The sequence below is a fragment of the Enoplosus armatus genome, chromosome 20 (genome assembly GCF_043641665.1).
Source record: "Enoplosus armatus isolate fEnoArm2 chromosome 20, fEnoArm2.hap1, whole genome shotgun sequence".
In the NCBI taxonomy this organism is placed as follows: domain Eukaryota; kingdom Metazoa; phylum Chordata; class Actinopteri; order Centrarchiformes; family Enoplosidae; genus Enoplosus; species Enoplosus armatus.
The window spans coordinates 755,024-782,500 of NC_092199.1; the positions used below are offsets into that span (position 1 = coordinate 755,024).

The 27,477-nt window shown below is 44.1% G+C and overlaps 3 protein-coding genes across 3 annotated transcripts; 1 reads left to right on the forward strand and 2 right to left on the reverse strand.

Annotated features, from left to right (window-relative positions):
* Nucleotides 1-1,288: 1,288 nt before the first annotated feature.
* On the reverse strand, nucleotides 1,289-15,921 carry rab40b (RAB40B, member RAS oncogene family). Its single transcript, XM_070927297.1, has 6 exons — nucleotides 15,780-15,921; nucleotides 7,909-7,969; nucleotides 5,871-5,931; nucleotides 4,149-4,226; nucleotides 3,246-3,468; nucleotides 1,289-1,587 (listed from the first exon to the last, which is right to left on the reverse strand). Exons 1-6 carry the CDS (start codon nucleotides 15,919-15,921, stop codon nucleotides 1,289-1,291), a joined length of 864 nt encoding a protein of 287 aa, XP_070783398.1.
* Nucleotides 15,922-17,016: 1,095 nt separating this feature from the next.
* cox11 (cytochrome c oxidase assembly homolog 11 (yeast)) lies at nucleotides 17,017-20,328 on the reverse strand. Its single transcript, XM_070927260.1, has 5 exons — nucleotides 20,268-20,328; nucleotides 18,802-19,168; nucleotides 18,555-18,710; nucleotides 18,097-18,222; nucleotides 17,017-17,954 (listed from the first exon to the last, which is right to left on the reverse strand). The coding sequence occupies exons 2-5, from the start codon at nucleotides 19,111-19,113 to the stop codon at nucleotides 17,766-17,768; spliced, it is 783 nt and encodes a 260-aa protein (XP_070783361.1). The 5' UTR covers nucleotides 19,114-19,168; nucleotides 20,268-20,328; the 3' UTR covers nucleotides 17,017-17,765.
* Nucleotides 20,329-21,469: 1,141 nt separating this feature from the next.
* LOC139303723 (chromobox protein homolog 2-like) lies at nucleotides 21,470-24,702 on the forward strand. The gene is made up of 5 exons (XM_070927554.1): nucleotides 21,470-21,535; nucleotides 21,630-21,673; nucleotides 22,584-22,649; nucleotides 23,017-23,086; nucleotides 23,172-24,702. Exons 1-5 carry the CDS (start codon nucleotides 21,470-21,472, stop codon nucleotides 24,624-24,626), a joined length of 1,701 nt encoding a protein of 566 aa, XP_070783655.1. The 3' UTR covers nucleotides 24,627-24,702.
* The last annotated feature ends 2,775 nt before the right edge of the window (nucleotides 24,703-27,477 follow it).

Here is a 27,477-nt window from a genome sequence, read left to right on the forward strand (position 1 = left end):
TTTTACAAAAAAGTCAATGTTTCAAAGATAAAGTTGAAATATTTTGAGAATAAAATTTTGATTTTAATTAATTTTACAAGAAAAATATTTCAAGAAAAAAGTTACTTAGAAAAAGAAGTTTACAATAGTAAAAAAAAGCTGTAATTTTTGGAATATGAGACATTAAATCACAGTTATGTGACACAAATCAAAATGTTCTCAGATCTCATTATTGTGACTTAATATGTCATAATAGAACGAGATTTGATGTGTTATGATTGAACTTTGTATATTTTAATATTTCCTTTTGTATTTTTATAATAATATTTCACCTTTATTTTTTACATTGTTTTTCTTGAAATATTGACATCTTTCTCAAAATATGAGACAAAAAATGATTTTGACTTTCCAACAGTGGCCCTGACACTCTGTCGTACTGAGGAAGTCGTCACTCTTTTATTTTGACACACGTTCACTGTTGACACAGTCGATGTGGACACGATGTCACGTCTTCTACGATTGGACAGTTGTCCACGTGAAAAACACATCAAACAACAAAACAGACCCAGAAAAGCAACAAGCGTCACCAAACAGCAATTTTTTAACAGCGTTTCAGGTGAACTTTTGGTCCATACAAAGTTCATCAGCAGTTTTCTTTACCAAAGTCTTTTTGTTCACTTATCAAAAGCAGCAGCTTCGAGAGAAAGTCTGACTTTCAGCCGTTTATGTGCAGAGATCCAAAGTCCCGTCCTCGTCTTGCTTCGTCTCTGTTAGCTTTCACTGCTCACAGACGGTTTCTTTCATTTGTCTTTGTGGAAAAGCTAAAACTTGATACTGACGTTTGGAGTATTTACTGTTGTACTGGACAATAAAATCTGAACACGTTGTTACTTTAACAAACACAAAACAATTCAGCTAACGTGTGTTTTAGGTTTTAGGTTTTCGAACACTATCAACATCTCGAGATGGAGTAAATAACATAACTGAGCTCAGAGTCACACCAGCAGTTAGAGGCATGTAGGGCAGTGAAGGTCGTCATTTCTCTGTGAATATGGACAGAAAACGTTCAGCTTTTTTAGGAGACTAATGACAGAAACCATCTGTGAGGAGACACATGTCACACACGAGTTGAGGCTAGTTAACAGGACAATTTGTCCTCCCTCTCTGCTGCTCATTCGTGGCAGTAACCGGTCACCATCTTCTCCAGCTTAACTAAACAAATGACTTGTGGTGTCATAATTCCCTTATGTCATGAAAACAGGTGACGGTGCATTCACTGACACCTCCTATCTGTGTGTGTGTCCAGCTGTTAGGATATTTTACAGCTGTTTCTGCAGCTCTGTGCAGACGGGCTGAGAGGCGGCGGTCGGATTAGTTTGGGTTTTTTCAGCAGCGCCCCTCCGGTCCTCTTGGTGGCGCCGTGAAGGGTGGCAGGGTTGGCGGTGACGGAGTAGGAGCGTCCATGCATCATGCGGGCGTTGAGGCCGTTGGCCATGGAGAAGGACTTCAGGTGGGACTTGAGAGCCAGCGGGAGGGGGAGCTTATCGACAAGGTGGACCGGAGTGCAGGAGACGATGGAACGACAGCAGAGATCCTGAAGACTCAACACTGAGAGAGAGACAGGCAGAGACAGAGAGAGAGACAGGCAGAGAGAGAGAGAGAGAGAGAGAGAGACAGACAGACAGACAGAGAGAGAGAGAGAGAGAGACAGAGACACAGACAGGCAGAGAGAGAGAGACAGAGAGAGAGAGAGAGAGAGAGAGAGGCAGAGACAGGCAGAGAGAGAGAGACAGGCAGAGAGAGAGAGAGAGGCAGAGACAGAGAGACAGATAGACAGACAGAGAGAGAGAGAGAGAGAGACAGGCAGAGAGAGAGAGACAGAGAGAGAGAGAGAGACAGGCAGAGAGAGAGACAGAGAGAGAGAGAGAGAGGCAGAGACAGATAGACAGACAGAGAGAGAGACAGACAGACAGAGAGAGAGACAGATAGACAGACAGAGAGAGAGACAGATAGACAGACAGAGAGAGAGAGAGAGACAGAGAGACAAGTGGTGAAATTCACGAGTGGTCCAGACCGGCAGTACGAGTTGTAAACAGTCTGCCTTCCTCAACGTTTGGCTTGAGAATCATAATGTGAATGAATCTGGAGTTTAAATGTAAAACTGAAATCAATTTATTAATTCAATAAAATAATGTAAAAATATATATCAAACAAACCTCTCATTTAATATGACTGTCACATGACCACCTCTCATGTTAGTCATAGATAAATAAAATATATCTATGGATATATATTATAATAGTCTTTTTGGACAATATTAACCCTTTTCAGTCCTGAGTAATGCCTGCAGGTATTCGTTTCTGCCCCGACAAAGAAATCACTGCCTTGTTCACTCATTCACTGCTCCATATATAACAGACACTCAATAGTGGGCAGTAGATTAATGATTTTAATCATCATCATCACTTTACGTCCTCACTGACGGTGTAGAGTCACTGTATTTTTTGCGTCTATAAAATGCAGTGGATTGTTAGAAATGTGTACATGTCAGGGACTCTACATAGTGGATACATTTACAGTACACTCAGAATTAGGACACTCAAATAAAATGGCGGCCAGTAAACTTAGTAAGTAGGGAGCAAATTCGGACACAGCCCAAGACAGACAGGGCAGCCTGTTTACAGCCTGAGAGGCAAAACCCAGGGAAGAAGTCAACACTCCGGTCGCTGCTGCTCGTTAAGATTATTGCTGCGTCTGATGGTTTCAGTTCCTCTAATGAAGCTCTGCGTCTTTTTACTCTTTGGTGACAATGTTGTGAATGAAACTTGCTCACACACAGAGCAGAACAGGCAGCCTTATATGGTCATTTTAGGGGCGCTGCTTGTTGCCTGGCAACTGCTCAGAGACAAGAAGTATTAACACCCCATAAAACCACAATGTGTTGTCTTTTGTTCAGATGAAACAACCCAGATATAACATGTTAATCAGGGAGCTGTAGAGCTGCTGGTAGGTGGATGTTGTTACCTTGGGACAGAGCCAGGCTAGCTGTTTCCCCCTGTTTCCAGTCTTTATGCTAAGCTAAGCTAACCCGCTGCTGGCTGTAGCTTCATATTCACTGTACAGACACGAGAGTGGTATTTACTGCAGTAAAGGATCCACCTCTGACTGTATGAGTGTCGTGGAGTCTAATGTGTTCCAGCTAAGACGGTGTGAAGTTCCTCTTTCAGTAACAACACGTCCGTTCACTCAGAGGCGCGCTGACGGACCTTTGTTGGGTCTCCACAGTCGCTCCATGCCGTGTCTCATCAGGACGATGCGAGCCAGCTCCGTGAACGACTCGGTGATGTTGAAGTTACACAGCGGGCTGACCTCGAAGAAGGTGACGCCCAGCTTCTCCGCGTACACCTGTGCCTGCTCCGTGGTCACCTGACGCTTGTAGGCCAGGTGGAGACGGTTCCCGACGAGGATCTTGGGCACACCCGGGGCATGCTGGGTAAACAGGAAACATATGATTGTGGCAGGAACATTTGTTTTCCGTTTAAACCAGCCTCTGCCCCCCCCCCCCTCACATCTTAACACAGATGAGCCCTCAGCTCTCAGCCCATTGGCTCCTACTGAAGACGTAAATCTTTTAAATTATGTTTAAAAAGGCTCAGTCATCACTCAAACAGCTGCTCGCTGTAGTTCTTATCAAACAAACAGATGTATTTTTAATAATAATAATAAGAAGAGGCTGTGATACACACATACAGTACTTGTTCGCAGAAACATTCACTGCTGCTTGGGGTCTGAACATGAAGAGAAATGTAGAATATCAGTTTATAATCTGCTGTTATGAATATTCTGCATGCAATGTCTTCTTTGGATTCAAAGAACAAAAATCCTGAAATCAAATTTCTATTCTTCCTGGTGGGACCCTGGTACAGTCAGTGATCTGTGCGTGTTGTGTTCCTGGTGTCCATGTTTCAGAGCTGCATTGTTTGCAGCGAGTGGGTTGTTGTTGTGAACGCAGCTGACTCATTCAGAGAAGAGCTGTTAAATAACATCTGAGTGGAATATCACTTCAGATGTGACAATAAAACACAGAAACTATCAAACTCAAGATTTTAGAAACACTGACAGGATGTGGCTCATGTAGAGACGGATTAATTGATTGATTGATCACTGACCTCATCTATCTCTTTGATCCACCTGTCGATTCCATCGAAGGACCAGCGGTTGGTGATGTCATACACCAGAATAACTCCCTGAGGAGACAAAAACAAGAATGAGTGTGTGTGTGTGTATATATATACATATATATGTATATATATACACACAGTAGGATCTAAAAGTCTGAGACCACTGGTCAAGATACTTCTATTTTGCATTTGTTTCGAATCATTTTCATTACAAATGATATTATCAGCTTAACATTCACTCTAACAGCTGGACACACACTCAATTTGAGTGAAAAATTGAATCTTGTACAGGATGTACAGGAATTTCAGAAAATCTTAGTATTTGGTATGTGAAACCCGTCACAGGAACAGATATTTGGACTTTTTTACTTGTAATTTCCAGCGTTTTCACTCAGATCTTTTAATGCAAACAAATATGGACTCCTCATATCAGCCAAAGTCCATTTTAAGGTACTTACAGGAAAGTTACAGTTTATTTCAACCTGCCGTGTTTCCAATGTGGCTATGTGTCTCTGTGGGTCGAGCTAACTGCACTCCATCTCTGTTGTAGAGATTCAGGGAAACAACGTATATTAATGGATTAATGAAACTAATTGTGAGTTGCAGCCCTACTGAATGTAGTAGCATATGATTTAAGCTCAACACTAGATGGATGTATTTATTATTGAGTCACAAACACAGTAAAGATTCATGATCAGCTTTTCGCCTCGCTGTGGTGATGGCGTCACTGTTGCCATGGCGATGTCTCCTCTGTACCCACTAAAAGCCTGATGAGTGATGACAACAACACAACTTCATTCAATGGAAAGTGTTTTCTTTCTTCTCCACTGGGAACATAACAAGGCGGTCTGTTTGATGTGTGGGATGAATTTCTTCACACATCCTCTCACAGCTCAGTCAGTCTGAGGTCAGAACAGCAACACAAGACGCTGTGAGGAGCTTCAGCTGAACGACTCCAGACAAACACACCCTGACGAGGAACTCCAACAGCTCTGACACGTTTAAAATATAAGATCGTTTGAGTTCTACACGTTCTACGAGTATTCATCGTCAGCACATAGCTACCAGAGTATTAGCAGCGCTAAGCTACCAACTATCCAGCACCCAGGAAACAAAGATAGCAGAACATTAGGGCGGCCCTCCCGATGGAGGCCAGCACCTTGCATGGCAGCTCGGTCGCCATCGTGTGTGAATGTGTGAGGGAATGAGACTTCACTGTAAAGCACTATATAAGTGAGACCATTTACCAACTAGTGGGGCTAAGCTACTGTTAATCCAAACATCAGCTAACTGGACATATTGGCAACAGGGAATGAAACTAGCATAATTTTAGCTGGGCAAAGCTATTGGCAATCCAAGACCAGCTAACAGAGAACACAGCTAACGTAAGAGTAGCTAGATTAAATCCAGCATCAGGGCACAAAGACACCACAGCAGGGCTGAACTCCAGCTACAGAGCACAAAGCTAATTATTAATAAAGATCAAGACCTTCCAGAAGAAGAAAGCAAAACATCTTTCATTTGCAGCAGAGCTCAAACTAGACTTTTGTGTTTTTATTCATTGTCCGAGATACTACCAGTTCCACAACAGCTAGCTATGTAGCGTTGTCTTACTGTTACTGTGAGATTTGAATACAAATGTTCAAATGTTTCTGTAAAGACGTGTCTCACAGGTTAAACCAGTGAATGTGGGCTATGAAATAAATTTACCTGCGCTCCTCTGGAATAGGATCTGAAAATAGTACAGAATCGTCCCTGACCAGACGTGTCCCTGAAACACAGAGAATAACACACACTTTTAAGGTAAACATTTAGTCTAGACTTTTTGAATACCTTCTAAGGAAACGTCCTGGAGTATCTTCACCAACAAACACTTAAACATTCCTGTTTCAAAACCACAAGCCAAGACGCCATATTCAGATCTGCTACAGAGACCTGAGTTGAAGTTTATGCCAAGAATGTGTTGCTGCATATAATTTCAGAATAACATGCACTGGTGTATTTACACATTTCCTCACTGTTGTACATTTCAGGTCTCAGACATTGCAAACATCAGCTGATTCAACGAAAAATAAAACACACTTCACTTCAAACTCCACTTTGACTTGAACATCAATGACTTGTGACATCATTTGCACTTTAGCCTTTTGACCTGGAAAGACTTGATTTCCTCCTCAAATAATGACTTGTTAAGGACTTGAAAAAGGTTTAAGACCTTGACTTGACTTGAGACTTGACATAGGATGTGTTGGTCTTGACTTGGACTTTTTGGTATTGACTTGGAGCATTAATTGGGGCTAGACTCAAGACTACTTGGTCTTGACTTGGGGCTTGACTTGGGACTTTACTTGAGACTTGTTGGTTTTGACTCTGGACTTGACCTGGGACTTGTTGGACTTGAACTGGGACTTGTTGGTCTTGACTTGAGACTTGAACTGGGACTTGACTTGGGACTTTACTTGAGAGTTGTTAGTCTTGACTCTGGACTTTACTTGAGACTTGTTAGTCTTGACTCTGGACTTGAACTGGGACTGGTTGGTCTTGAGTTTTCGTTTCTAGTGCATGCGCAGTCGTCATGCTTGTAGCGCAGGCAGTGTGCACATTGTGTTGCATGGCTGTGTATGAAATGTGCCGTATAAATAAAGTTGTACCCTGTTGTCTCTGTGGCCGTCTCTCTGTCCTCTTGATGCCACAGTGATGATAAAAACCTCTCCAGCTGTCCAGCCCTCTTAGAGAACATGGGACTGAACTGTGGCTCGCTGTGTTTTTGTGAGTGTCTGCGGTGAAAAACAAGAGTGTGTTTCCCAACAGCGCAGCTGAATACCAGAGCAGTGTTTTGGTTGGCTCATGAGGACGCTGGCTGGCTGACCGGGCCGGAGCGAAGGCAGCTGCCAGTCTGTAAGTCAGGTGGTCCAACAAAACCAGAAGGATTCATCATGAACTGATGCTGAGAGACTCCATCTGCTGGCATCATGAGACACATCAGAGTTATGTGCGTTGCTGTGAAGGTGTTCATGAAACTGGATTTACTCAAAGTGAGTGTCGCCACAGGAGAGAGGTAAAGGGCGTTATTAACACACACACACACACACACACACACACACACACAAAAAAAACAAAAGAGCTAAAGCGTCTCATCCGCTAACACATCAAACAAAGTTTCAGATTAATAATTTAATATTGACTCGGCTAAAAGCAAAACTGCTCTAAAAATACCTCTGAGAAGGCGGGATGAGTGTGTGTGTGTGTGTGTGTGTGTGTGTGTGTGTGTGTGTGTGTGTGTGTGCAGCGCTGTGAGTGCTCTGTAATCCCACCCACATGTTTATTCTCTGAGAGACTGTGTGGAGCTTTAAAACATGGACGTCTGTATGTAACACATGCATTCAGGAAGCCTGTAGTTCATGTTTTTGTAGAGTTTATTCAGATGGTTACTGCAGTGCAGCTGCATTGCAAAAATGACTTATTTCAAAAAGCTACATATTCTCACTGAACTCTGGAACAGACTGGACTAAAATTTAAGACTGAGAATGTGAAGAAACACAGGCAGCTGCTGCCAACATGTCTGCCAGAGGCTGCGTCACCTGAAACAGCTCTTTATCAAGTCAAACAGCTTCACATGCTTCCTGTTTACTTCTGGTCCAAACTCTGCTGGTCTGGTTCTTTCTGCTGACGATCACATGACCTGAGAGAAACACGACGCAGGTGTGTGTGTGTGTGTGTGTGTGTGTGTGTGTGGTGTGGACTGTACCAGAGCTGCAGCTTGACTCTCCTCCCGTCCAGAAGGATGGTGGTCGTCTTATAGTCGATTCCTGAAACAAAACGAATAATAAACACACATAAATACAGAAAAGGAAAAAGAAAAGAACATAAAAGAAGCTTTCAGGTGACGATTTCAGTTGAAAATGTTGCAGCGATCGAGTCACAAACCCAATAACTAAAAGCTCAAATGATTTCAGATGACCCGTTTGGTTCAGTGTGTTGAAAGACGCCCTAACAGCTGTTTATTCTTTAATTCACCCTGAAGGTCTGTTTGCTTTCAAACCCAACAAACTGCACCGGAGTTCACTTGGAAGAAGACAGAAATCCCCCTTTGCAAGCGGTCTCAGTCTGGTTGTTTAGTACGAACCACAGCCCAAACAGACCCGTTTCAAACGGTCCTGGTTATTCTGGTTATTCTGAAAAGGCAGTTTTGGACTGAAAGGGTTAATTAAACAGTGTCACTTTAAAGAGGTTTCACAGGGATTAGAACCAGCAACCTCTCAGCCTCCTCTGACAGCAGATTAAGAAAAGCCTCATCCAACCAAGACGGCCACGGATTTACTTCAGTATTTCAGAGATTTGTACCAGTAACACACACACACACACACACACACACACACACACACACACACACAGAGTTCATCACTGATGCCGAGTTATTCAAAACATCCTCTGCATGGCCATCCTGTTTCTGTGGGCGTCAACTTGGATTCAAAGCTAACACCTCTGTCTCACACACACACACACACACACACACACACACACACACACACTTGATTAGCTGTTAATATCAGGCTGCTGTCACACGAGTCCCGGCGGGAACAAAAGCAGCGTCTCTTTTATAACAGTAATTATCAGAAGCTGTCTACAAGTAACGACACTCAACTGTGATGCTTCAACAATGGCTGCCAAGTGCACGCACACACACACGCACACACACACGCACACACACACACGCACACACATACACATACACATACACGCACACACACACACACGCACACACGTTATGTAAATGCTCTCGACTGCTCGTTGCTTTGTCGTGCAGAAGGCAGAAGAGCTCGGAGGCCCGTTAACATGAGCTAACACGGGCAGAGAGGCTGGCCCAGTCACACTGGGCACACACTGATCTTAAACCAGCAAAACCAGTTCACCTTTAGTTTTCAATCAAAGCTTAAATTGGTCTGCACTCAACTAAACTACACAGTACAAACACATCTTGTGAATAAAGTTATTTTCCTGTTAACACAAACAGCTGCACTAGTGCATGAATGAACAACATTTTGCATAAAATGATCAAACTGGTGATTTAAATCTGGACATATCTGCTCAAAGAACAAGTCAATAAGACAAAGAGTCTGAAACAATATTCACAGCCAACTGGACAGTTAAACAGTTCATACTCAAACACAACCATCAAGAAAAATACACTCAGAGGAAGAGACAGCGACTTCAGGCGTATTAGAGCGAAGAGAGGAGGAAGATCTGGGAGAACAAGATGTGATATAATGTAGGAGTCATTGTGGGACACACCAGTCCAGCCTACACACATATGTTCAAGTCATTACACACACACACAGGCATGCATGATGCACGAAGCATCCCGGGAAAGTGGTGTTACATAAGAGGTTGAACAGTGAGGTCTGCTGACAGTCGTCAAACAGTAAGGGGGGGTGCAGAGTCGAGGCCAGATTCAACACACACCGATGATGCTTACAGTGTTAGTGGTATTAAAGGTATTGTTGACCCCTCCTGCCGGACTGCAGAGCTACAGTGTGAAGGCCGCCTTGTTAGTCTTGTTAAATGTTTTCCAGGCAGTCGTTGGTTGCAGTTAATTTCCAAATTATTCCAAAATCAACTTGAGCCTTGTTTCTGTAAACTGATCCATCACACTGAACATCACATCTGCTAATCTGCTATCTCGAAAACTGAAATGTAGCGTACAAAAAGTAGAACATCTCCAAAACTGAATATTCAAGTGTCAGAACATCGATCAGTGCATGAGCAAATCAACAAAAGCTAACCCTAACCCATACAAAATGTTCGGCCCACTTCTGTCTTAAATACATGCAGGTAACCCGATGGTTAGCCCCACTAATTCTACATTAGCTTGTTCAAAAAAAGTCCTGCAATTGCTTACCACAGCTATTGTTAGCTTACTGTCACTGATTAGCTTACTGTTACATTGCTAGCTGATGTTAAACAGCTAGCCTCATTAATGTAGCATTAGCTTTGTGTCCTGTCAGCTGATGTTGATTCATCTGCAGCTAGCCTCACTAATGTAGCGTTAGCTTTGTGTCCTGTCAGCTGATGTTGATTCATCTGCAGCTAGCCTCACTAATGTAGCGTTAGCTTTGTGTCCTGTCAGCTGATGTTGATTCATTGGTAACTAGCCTCACTAATGTAGCATTAGCTTTGTGTCCTGTCAGCTGATGTTGATTCATCTGCAGCTAGCCTCACTAATGTAGCGTTAGCTTTGTGTCCTGTCAGCTGATGTTGATTCATTGGTAACTAGCCTCACTAATGTAGCGTTAGTTTTGTGTCCTGTCAGCTGATGTTGATTCATTGGTAACTAGCCTCACTAATGTAGCATTAGCTTTGTGCCCTGTCAGCTGATGTTGATTCATTTGTAACTAGCCTCACTAATGTAGCATTAGCTTTGTGTCCTGTCAGCTGATGTTGATTCATTGGTAACTAGCCTCACTAATGTAGCATTAGCTTTGTGCCCTGTCAGCTGATGTTGATTCGTCGGTAGCTAGCCTCACTAATGTAGCATTAGCTTTGTGTCCTGTCAGCTGATGTTGATTCATTGGTAACTAGCCTCACTAATGTAGCATTAGCTTTGTGTCCTGCTGATGTTGAATGAACGATGTCAGTCAGTTCACACAACATGTTAATCACAACATGTCTACCTATTATATATTTAACCTTGTTCAGTTCCAAGCTCCTCTTTGAAATGACCAACTGCTGTGTATCATCCAAACAAAAAGCAAAATGTTTGAAGTAAAAAAAAAGAATCACATCTCTCATGTGCTAGCCAAGGTCACCCCATCTGTATGAGAGGGATCACACATCCAGAGGAATGAGTCAGCCTCTCCTGGCAACACCAACAGCATCTCCACTTTCTTTATCATTATACCCCCACCGAGCTGCTCTCAGCAAGACCACACACACACACACACACACACACGCACACACGCACACACACACGCACACGCACACGCACACACACACACACGCACACGCACACGCACACACACACACGCACACACACACACACACACACACACACTTGTCAAGTCTCCCTGAGGCTCGACTCTCAGGGATTTTCAAAGGTTCGGCTGTTTGCCGGAGGTTCAGCTGAGAAAATGGAAGTGTGGAGTGTTTTCTGTGAAGTTACACAACCCCCTAAAAATGTTACGAAACAGCTGTTCATGGGCGTTAAAAACAAATTGTAAACAAGCCTTTGGCCTTTCTTTATGTGTCTCATTTGTGAGTAATTATCAACAGCCCATAAAAATATATAAAATAAACTGTGAGGGTGTTTGTGTGCATTTTTGTGAGCTTGCGTCGGTGTGTTCTCCGAGCTGCAATCAAGGCTTCCCCGTGTGGTTTTGGCATCTTCCTTCCACCGCAGCCTGTAGCAGCTCTTCTCAGGACTTGACTGAAGAGCGAAGCCCCCGCCGGGACGCCTGCGGCCTCCACAGTGTTGATCCTGTTCCAGTGGATCCTGAAGTCGTCCCGCATTTCACCGCAAAACTCCCTGTTAGGGAGGCCGCCAGCCACAGCTATGTCTCAGTCTCCCGTCATACCTCCTATTAAGGGAGATGACCCAGAAACAGCAGACATCAAGGCTTCACCACTCCGATTTTCCATCAGCCGAGCCAGACGGCCTGATGTTGGGGGAAACCGTGTCGTCACTGGCTGGTTGAGGACTTCCATCAAAACCCAACAAGTATCTCACATTACCCCAAGGAGTCCTCTTTAAAAAATAAATTAAAACTAGAGCTCGACCGATACATCAACTCTGAGGTAATCGGCTGATTTCAGCTCATCACACATATAAGAAACAAGATATTTCAGTCCAGAAATGTCAGCAGGTAAGAAAGTCTTATTGGTCCAAGTTTCATCCAAATCCTGATATTGGATAGTGAGTCAATTAGCTTCACTACTGTTACGCTAGCTTCGTGTCCTGTTAGCCTGTGTTGGCTGGTTGTAGCTTAGCCTCACTGTTAAGTTAGCTTTGTGTCCTGTTAGCTGATGTTCGACAGTCGTTTCACTTGTTAACAAACTGCAACAAATATGTCACACAATTAAAATGACATAAGAAAATGGGTGAAACTCCCAAGTCAGAATAAGTCAGAGGACATTACATTAATGCAGCACTAGCCCCACTAATGTTTCATTAGCTTTGAGACCTGTTAGGGTTAGAGTCCACTGGTTGATGGAGATAGCCAGCTGGTGGAGCTAATAAACAGCTGGTGGAGCTAATTCTCCAGTCTCTGCCATTAAAGCATCGCAGAAGAAGAAGAGGACACAACCCCATGACGTCATTAAAAGAGCTCCAGTCGAAGCTCAAACAATGGAGAACATGATGGAAATATGACATTTGTGTTAGTTTCATGTAAAACCATTTACTTTATAAACATAAGGTGGGTAAAAAACTAGATATGTGGGCTCAAAAATCCTAAAAAAAGATAAAAAAGCACTAATAAAAATTCACCATTTTCTGTCTTTCCTCCTCTCATCCATCCAGGATCATTCTGGGATCAGACTGATGTTTTCTGACATTCACAGCCACTTTCCAGTCATCCCTGACCTCTGACCTCCTCTCTACAGGCTGCTGCCAGTTGTCTCAGCAGTCTGAAGCAGTGAGGCTTTTTCTGTTGTCACACTAAGTCGCTCCGGATGTCAGCTAAATGCCTGAAACATTAAAGCTGCACCAGGACGGATCATGTGAGGATCCACTTGTCTTATCAGTCAGCGTCACAGAGCGAAGCAGTGACACATCAACATTAAAGCTGTACAGTAAAACCCGTCTAACACAAAGCTCTGCTGTCGCTTTGGTGCGCAGAGTAAAAGAATACCTGACAACATCAAAGTGCTGTGTGGATTTTAACTGTGGAGCAGTAAAATAGACCTCGTTTCCTGAGTAAATCGACATTGTGTAGAAAAAGAAGAAGGCAAAATAGTTCGAAACATAACCTTGTAAGACCACAAGAGAATTCTTGATAAATAACTTGAATGATAAACCGATTGTCAAAATTGTTGCTGATAAACTTTCTGCCATTTGACTAATCAATTAACCATTTCAGCTGTAGCTGCTTCACACTCTCAATCATCAAAACTGATGTCAAAATTACTTTGAGATTACAGAGACACAAAAAATGATATCTTAACAGAAATCCGTCATTCCTGCTCAATTTGGTCCCAAACAACAGGTTGTACATGTAAGTGTATGAAGTCACCGTCGGCCAGAAGCTGCAGACCTCCAACATGGCCGCCGGAGTGAGTTACATCATCTGTAATCTGTGCGAAGAGCTGAGAGCATCGACTCGTCCTGGACGCCCTCCTGCAGAGTGAGTGTGAGTCATGAGCAGCTGCCTGCCAGCGTTTATTAATACACCTCACAGGTTCACCACACACACACACACACACACACACACAAAAATAAAAGGAAGATGATTGCATATCATATTAAAAGAATTCCGCTTGCTGAATATTGTTTTGAAATAAATCAAGTTTGGTGAAAATAGATACTAATGCTTCTGTTTGCCTGGTTTATTACAAAGAAACTGAGATCTGTGAGATATAAACCTGCCGTATTTATCAGTATTTATATTGCTTTTGACCTAATTAAAAGTTACAAATATTAATATTCATGTATGAAACACTAAATCAGAATGAGACTCACGGTCAAAACTCTCCCTTAGTACTATCTCATGTGTTTTTCTTTTCCTTGTTCAAAATCCATATAAACTTACTCTAGCTAAGCTAACTCAGCTATGTTTTTGGGGTGTGAGAAGCTAAGCATGCAGGAGTTAGCGGGGAAGTCCTGCGTTAAAACAACACAGGAGGCTGCGCTGGTGGGGGCTTGTTGTTTCAGGTACCAGTGAGACCAGGAAGTATCCAGGAAGTCCAGTTGAAGTCCAGTTGGAGTAACGGATATTAAAAGCTTCTCAGCAGAGGTGGAAGACGTACTCAGATTATTTACTTTAATAAAAGTAGTAATACCACAGTGTAAAAGTCCTACATCTAATTTTTTTCTTGTTGAAGCTGCAGGAGTGACAGCAGCCTCGTTCTGCTGTCACTGAGAGACTCGTGTTGTCGTCTATCATGTCATGTTTTCTAATAGATTGATTAGAATCTGTTGACGGAGGTGAAGATGTTTCTGTGAGCTGAGACGAGCACACACACATCTGCAGACATCAGACTTCATTCACACTATGCACACCGCTCACTCACTGTTCACACTGCACACACCGCTCACACTGTTCACACTGCACACTCTGTACACACCGTACACATCATCCACACTGCACACACCGCTCACACACTGTTCACACTGCACACACCGCTCACACTATTCACACTGCACACACCGCTCACACACTGTTCACACTGCACACACCGTACACATCATCCACACTGTTCACACTGCACACACCGCTCACACACTGTTCACACTGTACACACCGCTCACACTTTACATCGTTCACACTGCTCACACACTGTTCACACTGCACACATCGCTCACACCGCTCACACACTGTTCACACTGCACACACTGTACACACCGTACACATCATCCACACTGTTCACACTGCACACACCGTACACATCATCCACACTGTTCACACTGCACACACCGTTCCCACCGCTCACACACTGTTCACACTGCACACACCATTCACACTGCTCACACTGCTCACACTGTACACACCGTACACATCATCCACACTGTTCACTGTGATTAAGCAGGTATTGTAGTTAGAAATAGCTGCTTCAGTCTCGGGTTTCATACTCAGCTGATTCTGAGATTCAGTACCAGTTATCATCAGTGGTGGAAGAAGTACTCAGATCCTTAAGTAAAAGTACCAATGTAAAAATATGCTGTCACAAGTAAAAGTACAGAAGTATTATCAGCTAAATGTACCTAAAGAAGCTAGTTTGAACTGCTTTATGTACAGTTAGCTAGTTTAGTCCAGTGGTTCCCAACAAATTAATGGGAGAGGAAAGAAGAAAAAACAAAGTTCTGATACACAAATCTGTTTTCAGTTTTTGGCCTTTTCTCTCATCTTTGATCATTTGAACATTTATTGAAATGAAACCATGTGAGATGTTGAGGAGAAATGTCTCTTTGGTGGAAACGACAACAACTCAGAAACATCTGACACATGACGAGGAGACACAACTACACTTTATATAAGAGACACAAGACAGAAGGGTTGGAAACCACTGATTTAATTTAACAATGTGTTGTATTTTATTAGCTTAACATATGGTTTTATATGTAAGATCCTGATAAATGTGGTGCAATAAAAAGTACAACATTGGAGTAGAAGTATAAAGTCCCAGAAAATTGTACTTAAGTAAAGTATAGGTACTTTCCTCCACTGTCTCCCAGTGATTAAGAAGGTATTCCAGATTGCAGTGTGTGTGTAATGAGCTGATGTTTATCATGAACTGTCACTCGGTTTGATCCGCTGGTTTTCAGAGCTGGAGACCCGCTGGCCGCCCTGCGTAAACTGTGCGTAAAAATAGGAAACCCGTGCGCGTAAAACCTCCTAAAATAACCTGACAGGTGGGTTTAGGATAAATAAAAGACCCTCTCTCCACACAGCCCCTTCACTCACTCACCCATGTTGTATCCGTACGGGGACTCGGTGGCTCCGTCCTGCAGGCTCGCGAGGATCTCGCCCTTCCCGACGTCGCTGTCCCCCACCAGCAGGAACTTGAGCAGAAAGTCGTACGCCCTCACCGGGCTGCTTCTGTGGCTCATCCTCGCCGCAGATGACAGCTGCCGTGCCCCATCATGAGATGAGATTCGGCAGCATAGAGCCGAACCCCCATTGTGTCCAGGAGAACTACAAGTGTCCAGCGTGAAGTACCGACACCGACAACCATCAAATGACGGGGTTACTGCGCCCTCAGTGCCATCCGTGCGCACAGGACGCACCGCGCTTTTACGCACGAAAGTAGAAATCCTCCGCAGACGGTTCAGTTCGGCTCCTGGACTCCGGACTGAGGAAGAACTGACGGATCTCTGGGCTCCCTCCCTCCCCCTCCCTGCTCCAGCGGAGGTGGTGTCGCGGATGGGGATGGAGAGGGTGAGGAAAAAGGGGGGGGGGGGGGGGGCAGCCCTGCCTGCCTCCGTCTGATTGGTCCATCCTGTGAGTTGCTAGGGCAACCTCGAGCCCGGACCTGACGCTGGAGAGCTCCGTCAACACACAGGAGGAGGAGACGTTTGTTTCGCTCCCTGCGTGACGTCAAGCTGCACCGGATGAGATGAACGCACCACTTCCCGTCTGAGCCTACAAAATAAAAGCCCAACAGCGCATCTTTGTTGCCATCGCCACATAATCAAAATAATCTGTCAATGTTTTATTTAAATAATGATTTTAAATCAGTTAATGTCTTTTAAATGGAGGGACATGTGAAACTGTTTCCTGCTAACTGTCAGATAAAGAGCTAAAGAGTTATGAACTCAAGTTTTTCTACAGCACGTCTTTCCCTCTGCTGCCACCTGGTGTCCAAAACAAGGCAGATAAAGTAATTAAACTTCTTAAATTATAGGACAAAAACAGGAAACATGAGCTCTTCTTCTTCCCTGCCTTAAACAACAACTGCAGTGTTTGTTTCTCCACAACTCAGAAATTGGTGCCACAAAACTATAGTCACCTCATTTCTCAGTCCAAAGTGCCAAATTTGAAGAATTTCCCTCAAGGCGTTCCCAGCCGGACCCTAAACAAAACCCTGAAATATGATGCAACGTAAGAACGTCTCCTTTTCCATCATGAAATTAGAAATCAGGGCTCATAAAACAAAATGACAACATCTCACATCTTTTATCACTCAGGAGTCCAGACTCTTTCTTTGTCATAATTTATTGATTAATGTTCAGTTATCTGCTGTAATAACTGTGGCTGTTAAATTATACATTTTCTGTCAAGCATCAGAACACACAGAAACAATCAGTTGTAAGTCTCGCAGCAACAGCTTGACACTTCCAGTTCAACGTCTTTCTGCGTCACGAGAAAAAGTTCAGTTTCTGAAGTTCTGACGCCACAACGTTTCCGTCTGTTCAACGTCTCATCACCTCGACTACGAGCCTGCAAGTGAAAAACGAATCCAACGTACTCTTTTCTGAGAAAGAGAGGCCCGAAAACCTTGTTTACTTAACATGTCAGCCAATGCAGTTTTTTGTTTGAGGGGGGCTTTAACTTCCCAGTTGTCTGGAGGAAACCAGGTCCCCTCCGTGACATATTATTGACTCATACATCATGTTTAACTATATTTCAATGTCATAAAATCTCTAATGATCAGGCCCTTATTGGTGAGAGCTGTACGTTCATGTACCAGCTGACAGACAGACTGCTCTCACCTCTCACTCTCGACTTCATCCTCTGTATTTTCTCTGAGACACGAACAAATGTTTTTCAGTGTAAAAGTCTTTTAAGATTAAAAAGCCACACTGATATGTTGAAGCACATACTTCAGTTTCAAAGAAGAGTCTTTTCCTTTTACACATTTTCCATTTGGTGTTTCCTCGGACTGAGATATAAACCAGAATCAGGTTCCTGGTTCAGTATTTCGCCGTTCCTCTCAGTAGCAGCTGTGGGCGGATCAGTTGTAGCTGTATCCGGGCAGAGGGAGTTTCTGACCCTCCTTGGCCTCGAAGAAGGTGTAGGACAGGATGATAGTGTCCACTCGGGCCATCCTGGGGTCCTCGTCGAACTCCGGGTCAATGTAGAAGAAGACGGGCATGTCCACCTCCTCATGAGGGTTCAGCCGCTGCTCCTCAAAGCAGAAACACTGCAGAGAGACGTCAGAGAACCACATGTTTAACAGCTGGACGCAGAAATATTCATTTATCGTCAAGGATACACGAGAGGCGTCCTGTGACCTGGAACAGGCCTTGTGGACTTGTTATGATGTATTCAGTGTAAAGATTTACCTGGATCTTGTTAAAGTACTGTCCCGCCTCAAAGGGCACCACGTTGTAGGTGGAGATGCCGATGATTGGTTTATCTGTGGGGTTCTTTGCTCGGTAGAAAGCCAGCGCTGTCTCACCTGGAACCACCTGCACAACAAACACACATTAGGTAAAAGCTCGACAGTTACAGAGTCATTTAAGAACAACAAACACCATCAGCTATGAGAAAGCCACAAGATGAACGTGAGTTTTAAGAATTTATAACATGAAACAATATCTGTTGTTTTCTAGCTGGTTATAAGTTCATGGTTCATGTGGTTGCCAGAAAATCAGAAGGTTTTCCAACCATCTGATGTACAGTAGGGCTTTTACTTCATCAAGATTGATGAAATAAAAAAAGCTTTTATATTGAAGAGACATAAAACAACGTGTGTAGTCTTTGAATGAGGCCCACTGAGAAAGCAGGAACCAGGTCTTACGAAGATCTCCGTCTGCTGGGGCTTGAAGTTCCACTGCATGCTGGCGTGTCGATCTGCGTTGAACGTGATCTTGAGGACGCGTTCCTTCACCGGCTTCATCGTCTCCACCAGATCCGTGTCGTGGCCGGCCACCGCCGTGCCACCGAGCCCCGACGCCTGACGGACAAAAACAAACAGCGGTCACACCTGCAGGCTGGAGATTAAAATCACCTGCTCGGCAACAGGAAGTTTGGTTTGGTTTCCTCACCTGGCAGTAGAGCCTGTAGAGTGGCACTGCAGCGTACGACAGGCCGATCATTCCCACACCAGCAGCAGCGATGTACGTCAGCACCGTCTTGTTCCGGGTTTTCCACTCCTCCTCCTGGCTCTTGGACTTCCTGTTTCGGCTCTTGGTGCCTCGGCTCTGAGTGTTGAAGCGCAGAGGAAGCCTCCGCCTCAGGAGGTGCTCAGCCTGAGAGTGCAGCGTCCTCGGAGCGTCGCAGCGGAGCGTCCGGACGCATCGCGTTAACAACACCTGAGGGCAGCAGAGGGACTGACGGACTAGGACGGGGAGCAGCATGGCTGGTACTGTGGTCAGTCCACACCTGAAGCTGGATCTGCAGGGGGAAACTCACCTGGATGGAGAACAAACACCATCAGTGTTTCTGAGACACTTTATTTCTGCAAAACATAAAATATAAAATGTCTGCAAAGGTTGGTAGATGTGAATTAGAAAAATAACACATTTTCATGATAGTCAAGATTTTTAGCTGTAAAAAAGGCCTGCAACTAATCATTAATTAACCTTCAATCATGTTGGAGTATAATACATTAGAAAACGTGAAAAATCCCCATCACAAGAGCAGCAAATGCTTACATTTGAAAATCTGGAACCATCAAATGACCTAAATGATTAATCGATTATCAAAATGGCTGCAGTTTAATTTTCTGTTTATAAACTATTTATCAATTAATTGACTAATCATTGCAGCTCTACCTTCAATTACTTTTACGTTAAAAAATCCAACCAATACATTATTTTCTGTAAGTGAGAGCACCAAACCAAACTCCGTTCAAAAAGATTACACTTTAATGCCACCTCGTTTAGTGACATATGTGACATGCCTGTTGTAGTATAATGTAATACTCCCTAACTTGGTAAAAAATCACTCTTCATCACTCTCGGCACGACTTACTCTCTAAGCAGCAACTCTTTTCAATGTAAACTAGCTGAAAATATTAATGACGCTCTCAGACTGTAGAAAGCAACTGGAATTACTTTTATAAACGGATATTTTCATCATGTTTGTCGTTCTTGGTGGATCGCATGTATGCCGAATTCGCCAGCGAACTCTAAAGATTATAAAAATGTCTCGAGTGATTTAATAGTATGTATATCCGTGTGCTAAAACACAGCCAAGTCTTAATTTCTCCAGTTTTGAGTCGAGGTTGGCGCGCTATTTTAACCATGAAATAAAGCACTGAACGGTTATCGAGATACACTGACACTGAAGTTTAAGTTTAGCTTCATTAATATTGATTGAACAAGTTGTTCAATTTAATAAAACCAGCTACCAATCATGATGTAACTTAGACATCTCTGACCTACAGTGTCCAGGAGTCACCGGCTACTCGCCTGTCTGCTAACTTAGCTAGCATGCTAACAGAACTACTGGGAACTTTATAAACACGGTTCACTTCAGTTATTTAAAATTATCTGTAAAATGTTGATACCTTCGACGGCGACGGTGAGCTCCACTGTCATTCACCGCTGGACAGAAACACATTACCAAACACCAACGGCGGAAATGTACGTAACACTTGTGCAACACGGAATTAGCTCCCTTTTGAAACAGGCCTAAAGGTTCCGCACGGGCCTCTGTACACACACACACACACACACACACACACTTCATTATTCACCTCTTCATGTTGAGAAAACATCAAGGTACCAAATATGTAGAAAAGTACCTCATAATGTACCACTTTTTAATAAGGCACTTCATTTCTGTATTAATGGTTAATAAATCATTGAATATAAACCCTGCGCACTATATATGCTGTACATAACCACGCAACCACCCATTTCATGTATATAAAGTCATTTATTACATTATTATAATGTATTACTCTTTGTACAGAAACACCTGACTTGTATATAGACAATGTTGTTGGTCACTGTTGCTTTTTATATATGTTTATATATACACACCTATTTGTCATATACTTGAATGAGCATTATACATTATCTTTGTTCATCTTTGTTGTCCTTGTTTTTAGTTATATAAATATTTCTATCTTCCTGTAAAATGTTATTGGGAGAAACAAAAACACGGAGTCAAATTCTTTTTATGTGTTCACATACTTGGACAATAAAACTGACTCTGGTTCTACCAGCAACTCCGAGGCTTTCTAATTAACATGTTATATCTTGTTTCTTTAATCTGTACAAAAACCTAAGTGTAAAAACGACAGGGTTTTGTGTCGGACTGTTTTTTGTTTTTTGTTTTTTTAACTCTGGGCAGTTGCTAGGCAACTTCAGGGGGCAGGAGAAGATATATAGAGGAGAGAGGAGCAGGTGTTCACCTGAGATCTAAGGTGAGCACAGAGGAAGTGCTCTGCTCCAGCAGCCGAGTGAAACAAACTGAAGGAAGAAGAAGGAGAGAGACGTCAAACATCAAGCAGCAACAGCAGTAAACATTGTTACACTGAACTTAATAATAAACATGAGTGGAACAATATTAGTATTATTATAGCGGGTGTCATTTCTTTATTTAATATTTATTGTCATTTAAAGTGTTGTATTGCTTTCTTAATGATATGGTTATTATCGTAGACTTTATAGAGACTTTAAATCTGATCAAGAAGGACGTACGGTGGCCGTGCGAGGTCAAAAGCGCCCTCCCTGCTCGTTCCGAGGGGCTGCCGCTATAGTAATGGAGGGGGTCACAGTCGGCCAGGTATTTGATGCGGAATGCATCCTCAGCAAACGGCCGAGAAAGGTAAGAAAACACCGCTAACGGCTCCGCGGAGACACGTCTTCTCACCGGACATGTTTCTTCGTGTCTCGCTGACATTTTGTGTCCTCCTCCACAGGGCAAGTTTGAGTATTTGGTGAAGTGGAGAGGGTGGTCGTCCAAGTAAGTAGCTCGCTAGCCTCCTGCGCTAGCCGCCGCGGCTAACGACACATACAGTAGCTAACACACTGGAAAATGGCACCAAACAATGCCCAGCTCCGCCGCGGCGCTTCCTCTCCTCCCGGAGCGGCTCTCGTCTCGCTAGAGGAGCCGAAAACAGCAGGTTTCCCTTCAACACACTGACTGCTGAACACACAGAGCTACACGGAGCTGCAGCAGCCATTTCTGCTCTCATTATTCGGCTTTTCTGTGTCGTTTTCACGCCGAGCAGCTGATGCTAGTGCCAACACCAGACCAGCACAAGCTGCGGGCTCCTCTGGGTCACCTGCGTCCGTGTAACCTGCACCACCGACGGAGAAAATCTAATAATATCATGTCTGTGTGTGTTGTTTTCATGCACACCGTGAACTCCGTAGTTATTATGGTCTGAGACACAGTGAACATCCGTCATCTGTGGAGCTGATGCTCATCAGTGCGACTGGGCTCCTCATGCAGTTTACATGTTGCAGTCTTTAAGATTATAGCATGTAAATTAGGCCTGAAACCAACGATTACTGTCATGAATCTGTAGTTTATGATGTGTCCACAAATCAGTTTCAACAGAAAACGGAAACAAAGCAGAACGTCCTCATATTGAATTTGTGATTTTTGCTTAAAAATGACTGAAGTCATTTATGATAATCAGAATATTTGCTAATTTAATACATATTCATCAGCATCCTTAAGCCTGCAGGGTGCACCGTGGTTTACATGTTGCTAAACCAACTCTGAACTTCATGGTAAAGCTGCACTGTGAATATGTTGTAGATTCAAATGACCTGCAGGAAAGTGTCTCCTAACTGGAGTCAAACACAGAGGAGAGGAAACTACTGGTAGGAAACTTGAGCTGAAACAGTTTCTCTGACACTTTCAGGCACAACAGTTGGGAGCCAGAGGAGAATATTTTGGACCCGAGGCTCCTGGCGGCGTTTCACAAGAGGTGTGTGTTTGTTTTCATGTGATGAATGAATCAGCGACTGTGAGTGGATTCTTTTTATGATAAAATGCTGAGAAGAAACAAATGTTGACAGAGATGAAAGTTATTAAACAACAAAAACAGTTCTTTTCATTATCGATGATTTCAGTTATTAATCGTTTAGTCTATCAAATGGTTTCTCCGTGTGGCGTCTTCAAACATTCAGTTTACAAAGATGTGAAACAGAAAAGCAGAAAGTCAACGATGACGTTTGATTAATGACTTGAAGGATTGAGCAGTAAATACATTTGTTAATGATTCATTTTTTATTGATTGACCAGTTATTACTTGACTACTTATCACTATTGAATATCCGTGTTTTCTTTCTCAGAGAACAAGAGAGGGAGCTTCTGTTCCAGAAGAAAGGGAAGAGGCCGAGAGGACGTCCGCGGAAGATTCTGGTAATTTGTCTGGACGTCAGTGTTTCATTTGTTCAGAAGCAACAATAAGTCCCGTTCATACTCCCATTATTCTTTATCTCTTCAGCCGCCGGCACCAGCTGCTATAAAAGACAGCCGCTCCTCGTCCTCTTCTTCCTCTGGTCTTTCCTCGTCCGCCTCCTCCTCTTCCTCAGAGGATGAAGATCACACAAAGAAGGCAAAGCCCGGCCCTCGCGTCCACCCGGTTCCCCAGAAGAGGCCTCAAATCATGCTGGCCAAAGCCGATCCTCCCCACAAGAAGAAGCGTGGGAGGAAGCCGCTCCACCCTGACCTGAGGGCTTTAAGACAAGCGAAGAGCAGACCTCCACCTTCTCCTCCTCCTCCTCCTCCTCCACCACCACCACCTGCTCCTCCACGCCACCACCAGGTGCTCAGAGCGCCCAGGGAGGAGCCTCGACCTGGGGTGAAGAAACCTCTGCAGCCGGCCAGCTTCACCTACACCGGAATGAGCAGGAGCTCCAGAGAAGAGGCTGCCTCCGCCTCCCAGACCTCTGCCGCCTCCTTCTCCCAGACAGCCGCCTCCAAACCTGGATCCCTCAGCTGCATTTGGACCAGTCGATCCATGTCTCCGTCCTCCGGCTCCTCCTACAGCAAAACCAGCCCATCCCCACAAAGTAAGACCTCTCTGTCCGAGCTGAAGCGCTCCATCTCAGAAACAGGCAGCAGCAGAGGAGACGGGTTCAAGGTGTCCCCCCTGAAACAAGGAGGTTCGGGGTCGTCGGGTTTGCACAGTGGCTTCACGGGAGGCCAGACAGTCCACCGCTCCCCGCTAGGCCAGCGGAGGCAGGAGGGCATTGGAGGTCAGACCGGGTCGGTTCAACACAAGCAGCAGAACTCCAGCCTTTCCAAACAGTCGTCCTCGCCGACGCCTCGCGACCGAGCCAACCAGGCGCTCAGCCTCCGAGCTCTGAACCTGCAGAGCGTCAAGCCGCCGGCCGGCAGCAGCCTTCAGGGAAACAACACGAGCGGCTCCGGAGCTGCAGCGTCGCGGTCGAGCTTAAGGAGCGGGGGCAGCATTGTTGTAAAAGGAGGAGTGGGGAGTATGAAAGAGACTCGAACATCAGCCGGCGGGCAGCGCTCTGGTCTGGCGGCAGGTGGCGGAGCGGAGCAGGGGAGGCTACGACAGGACAGGGGGAAGGAGATGCTGGCTGAGACTAAGAAGCTGGCAGGAAGCAGCTCCGGTCGAGGGAACGGCAGCGGGAGGCACGAGGAGAGGAAGCACGGGCTCAGCTCTCAGAACCGGAGCCTGAACGAGCTCAGCACCGGCGACTCTGACGAGACCAGCAGCAGCGAATCGGAGCACGACGCCTCCCTGTACCCAAACAATAGCCGGCCCAGCCTCGGCAACGACGCCACAGAGTCCGACACGGAAACAGACTGGCGGCCGGCCCGGAGCCTCCTGGAGCACGTGTTCGTCACCGACGTCACGGCCAACTTCATCACGGTGACGGTGAAGGAGTCGCCGACCAGCGTGGGATTCTTCAATTCTCTGAATCACTGAAGGACGTCTGTGATGGTGCCTCAGTCTGCAGAGCTGAGCTGGACCAAACCATCTTACCACGCTTCCTACAGCAGCTCTCAGGGTTCCTGCTCCACTCTGGAAATGAATCTACAGAGACATCCGTCATTCAGCTCTTCATATGCTTAGAAATGCACAAGGAGTTTGGGAAAGTGATCGTGTCCAAACTGACGATCCAGCTTCTGTGGTTTCAGTAATCAGTGATGTGACATGAATATGAAGTATTTGTTGAAACAATGTAGGAACCCTGATGTTTAGACCCCGTTTACACCTGATATTAAAATGCAGTCTGTGTCCGGAGAAGGAAAAATGAAAGCTCAGTGTTGGATTATAATCAGATACAGGCCTGGAAGTGTCACATGTTCATCCGTCATCCTGCAGCCACAGTGTGGGTCCTGATGTGGAGGAATTGGTCTTCATCTTCTTCAAACATCAGCGTCCCAGTTTCACTTCAGTTCACCCAAATCGTACCGTCTTCTTGAGGTCTCTGCTGCTTCCATCTCGGTGGAGGTGAATGTTTGTTGGTTTGTGGTGGTGCACTTAAAATTAATATTGGAAAAAACCCTTTACCAGAAAAAAAGTCCCAGTTTCTCAGAATAGTCCACAGACTTGTTAAAGGAATATCTGCCACCTTGATACATCACTTTTTTGAGAGGAGTCTGGTGTGTGGTGTAGCATTTAGACACTGAAAACTCAATATCTATTACCATTGGCATTAAATTGTAAGTTTTTTGAATGGAGTTTTGTTAGACGTACATTATCAACTGAAGTTCACAGCCCTTTTTTTTCAACCACATGTTATGGTCTTCATCACCATGTAGTGTTCGCTCAGTTGGCATCACGTGCATGGAACTTTGGTCATGTGATAACAGGTGGTTGTATAACCTGACATCATGTAACCGCTTCATCCCATGTTGAAAGCCTTGAGTAAAGATGATTCTGTTAGATCACAGTTTTTACCTTCCCAATGAAAGTATTGATTAGTCATCAGCCGTTCTATCAGAAGGTATAAAAACGGGGTTCAGAACCCCAGATGGATGTAGGACACCACCTCTCCAGTGCCTCAGGTTCTTCCCAGAGACTACGAGCCCACTGCCTCCGGTCAGCTGCCTGTGCTGATTCGTTTGAGTTGGACGTCGTGTTTCCAGACGACACACGTGGCGGCAGCGAAATATTCAGAAGAAGAAGTGACGTCCGTCTGCGGTCGGTTCGTTTTCATCCAAACACAAACCGCCTGTTTCAGTTCTCGTTGGACCAAAGCTGTTATGAATGTGAATTCTCTTTGATTTGTATTCTTGTCAGTATTCGTTGCACTACAGTATAAATGTAAGTGATTCCTTCTCATCTCAGAGACTTTCCATCGTCACTTATATTTACCAATTTTATACCATTTTAATACGTCTGCCGTCTCTTGGAGTTGAAATATGTGTTAATTTATATTTGTAAATATGTTCTGTCTTCATGTGATATCTGAGATCTATCTGGTGCTCATGTTACTCGTGCCTCGGCGCCATTTTGAAGGTATTTGAAATAAACCAGAAGTACCTAAAGAACGCAAAGTGTGTGGATTCATCTTCATCATCATCTTCATCACCAGCAGGTGTCCCTGTGGACAGAAGAAGAGGACTCTGATGTGGATGAATATTCTTCAGACACAACTGGAAGTCTCACTCTCATACTGATTCTGATGATGTGCATGATTAATAAAGGACTTAATGAATTTAATGATGAACAGTGAATGGATTAATAAATCCATATGAATCATGTCCAGAAGAATAATTCAAGTTCAGTGAGAAGATTGACTTAATATTATATATATATTTATAATGTGTTATTAGTTAATATCAGTATTAGTATTACTTACTATTATCAGTATTATCTTCACTGTTGAAGGTTGAAAACAAGTTGAAATTTAAAAACTATTTCCTGAAACGTGAAGGAAAGAAAAACACTTGAGCAGTTAATGTACTCATCACACGAGTGTGTGTCAGTGTGTATCAGTGTGTGTGTGTATCAGTGTGTGTGTGAGTGTGTGTGTGTGAGTGAGTGACAGCAGCTATCATCTCACAAAGCTGCAGATTCAGTGATTTATGGCCAGAGGTGGAATTTCCCCAAAATAAGTTTGAGTAAACAGACTGTGACAGAGGAGCCTCACAGCACACAGGTATGTATAAACAGTGTGAACAGTGCAGGGCAGTGTGATACACACACACACTGATACACACACACACACACACACACACACTGATATACACTGATACACACACACACACTGATATATATACACACACACACTGATACACACACACACTGATACACACACACACACACACACTGATACACACTGATACACACATACACACGCACACACACACTGATATATACACACACACACACACACACTGATACACACACACACACACACACACACACACACTGATACACACACACACACACACACACACACACACACACACACACCGATACACACACACACTGATACACACACACACACACTGATACACACACACACACACACACACTGATACACACACACACACACTGATACACACACACACACACACACACACTGACACACACACACACGCACACACACACACTGATACACACTGATACACACATACACACACACACTGATACACACTGATACACACACACACTGATACACACACACACACACACACACACACACACACACTGATACACACTGATACACACACACACACACAAAAACATACTGATACACACTGATACACACACACACACACACACACACTGATACACACACACACACACACTGATATACACACAC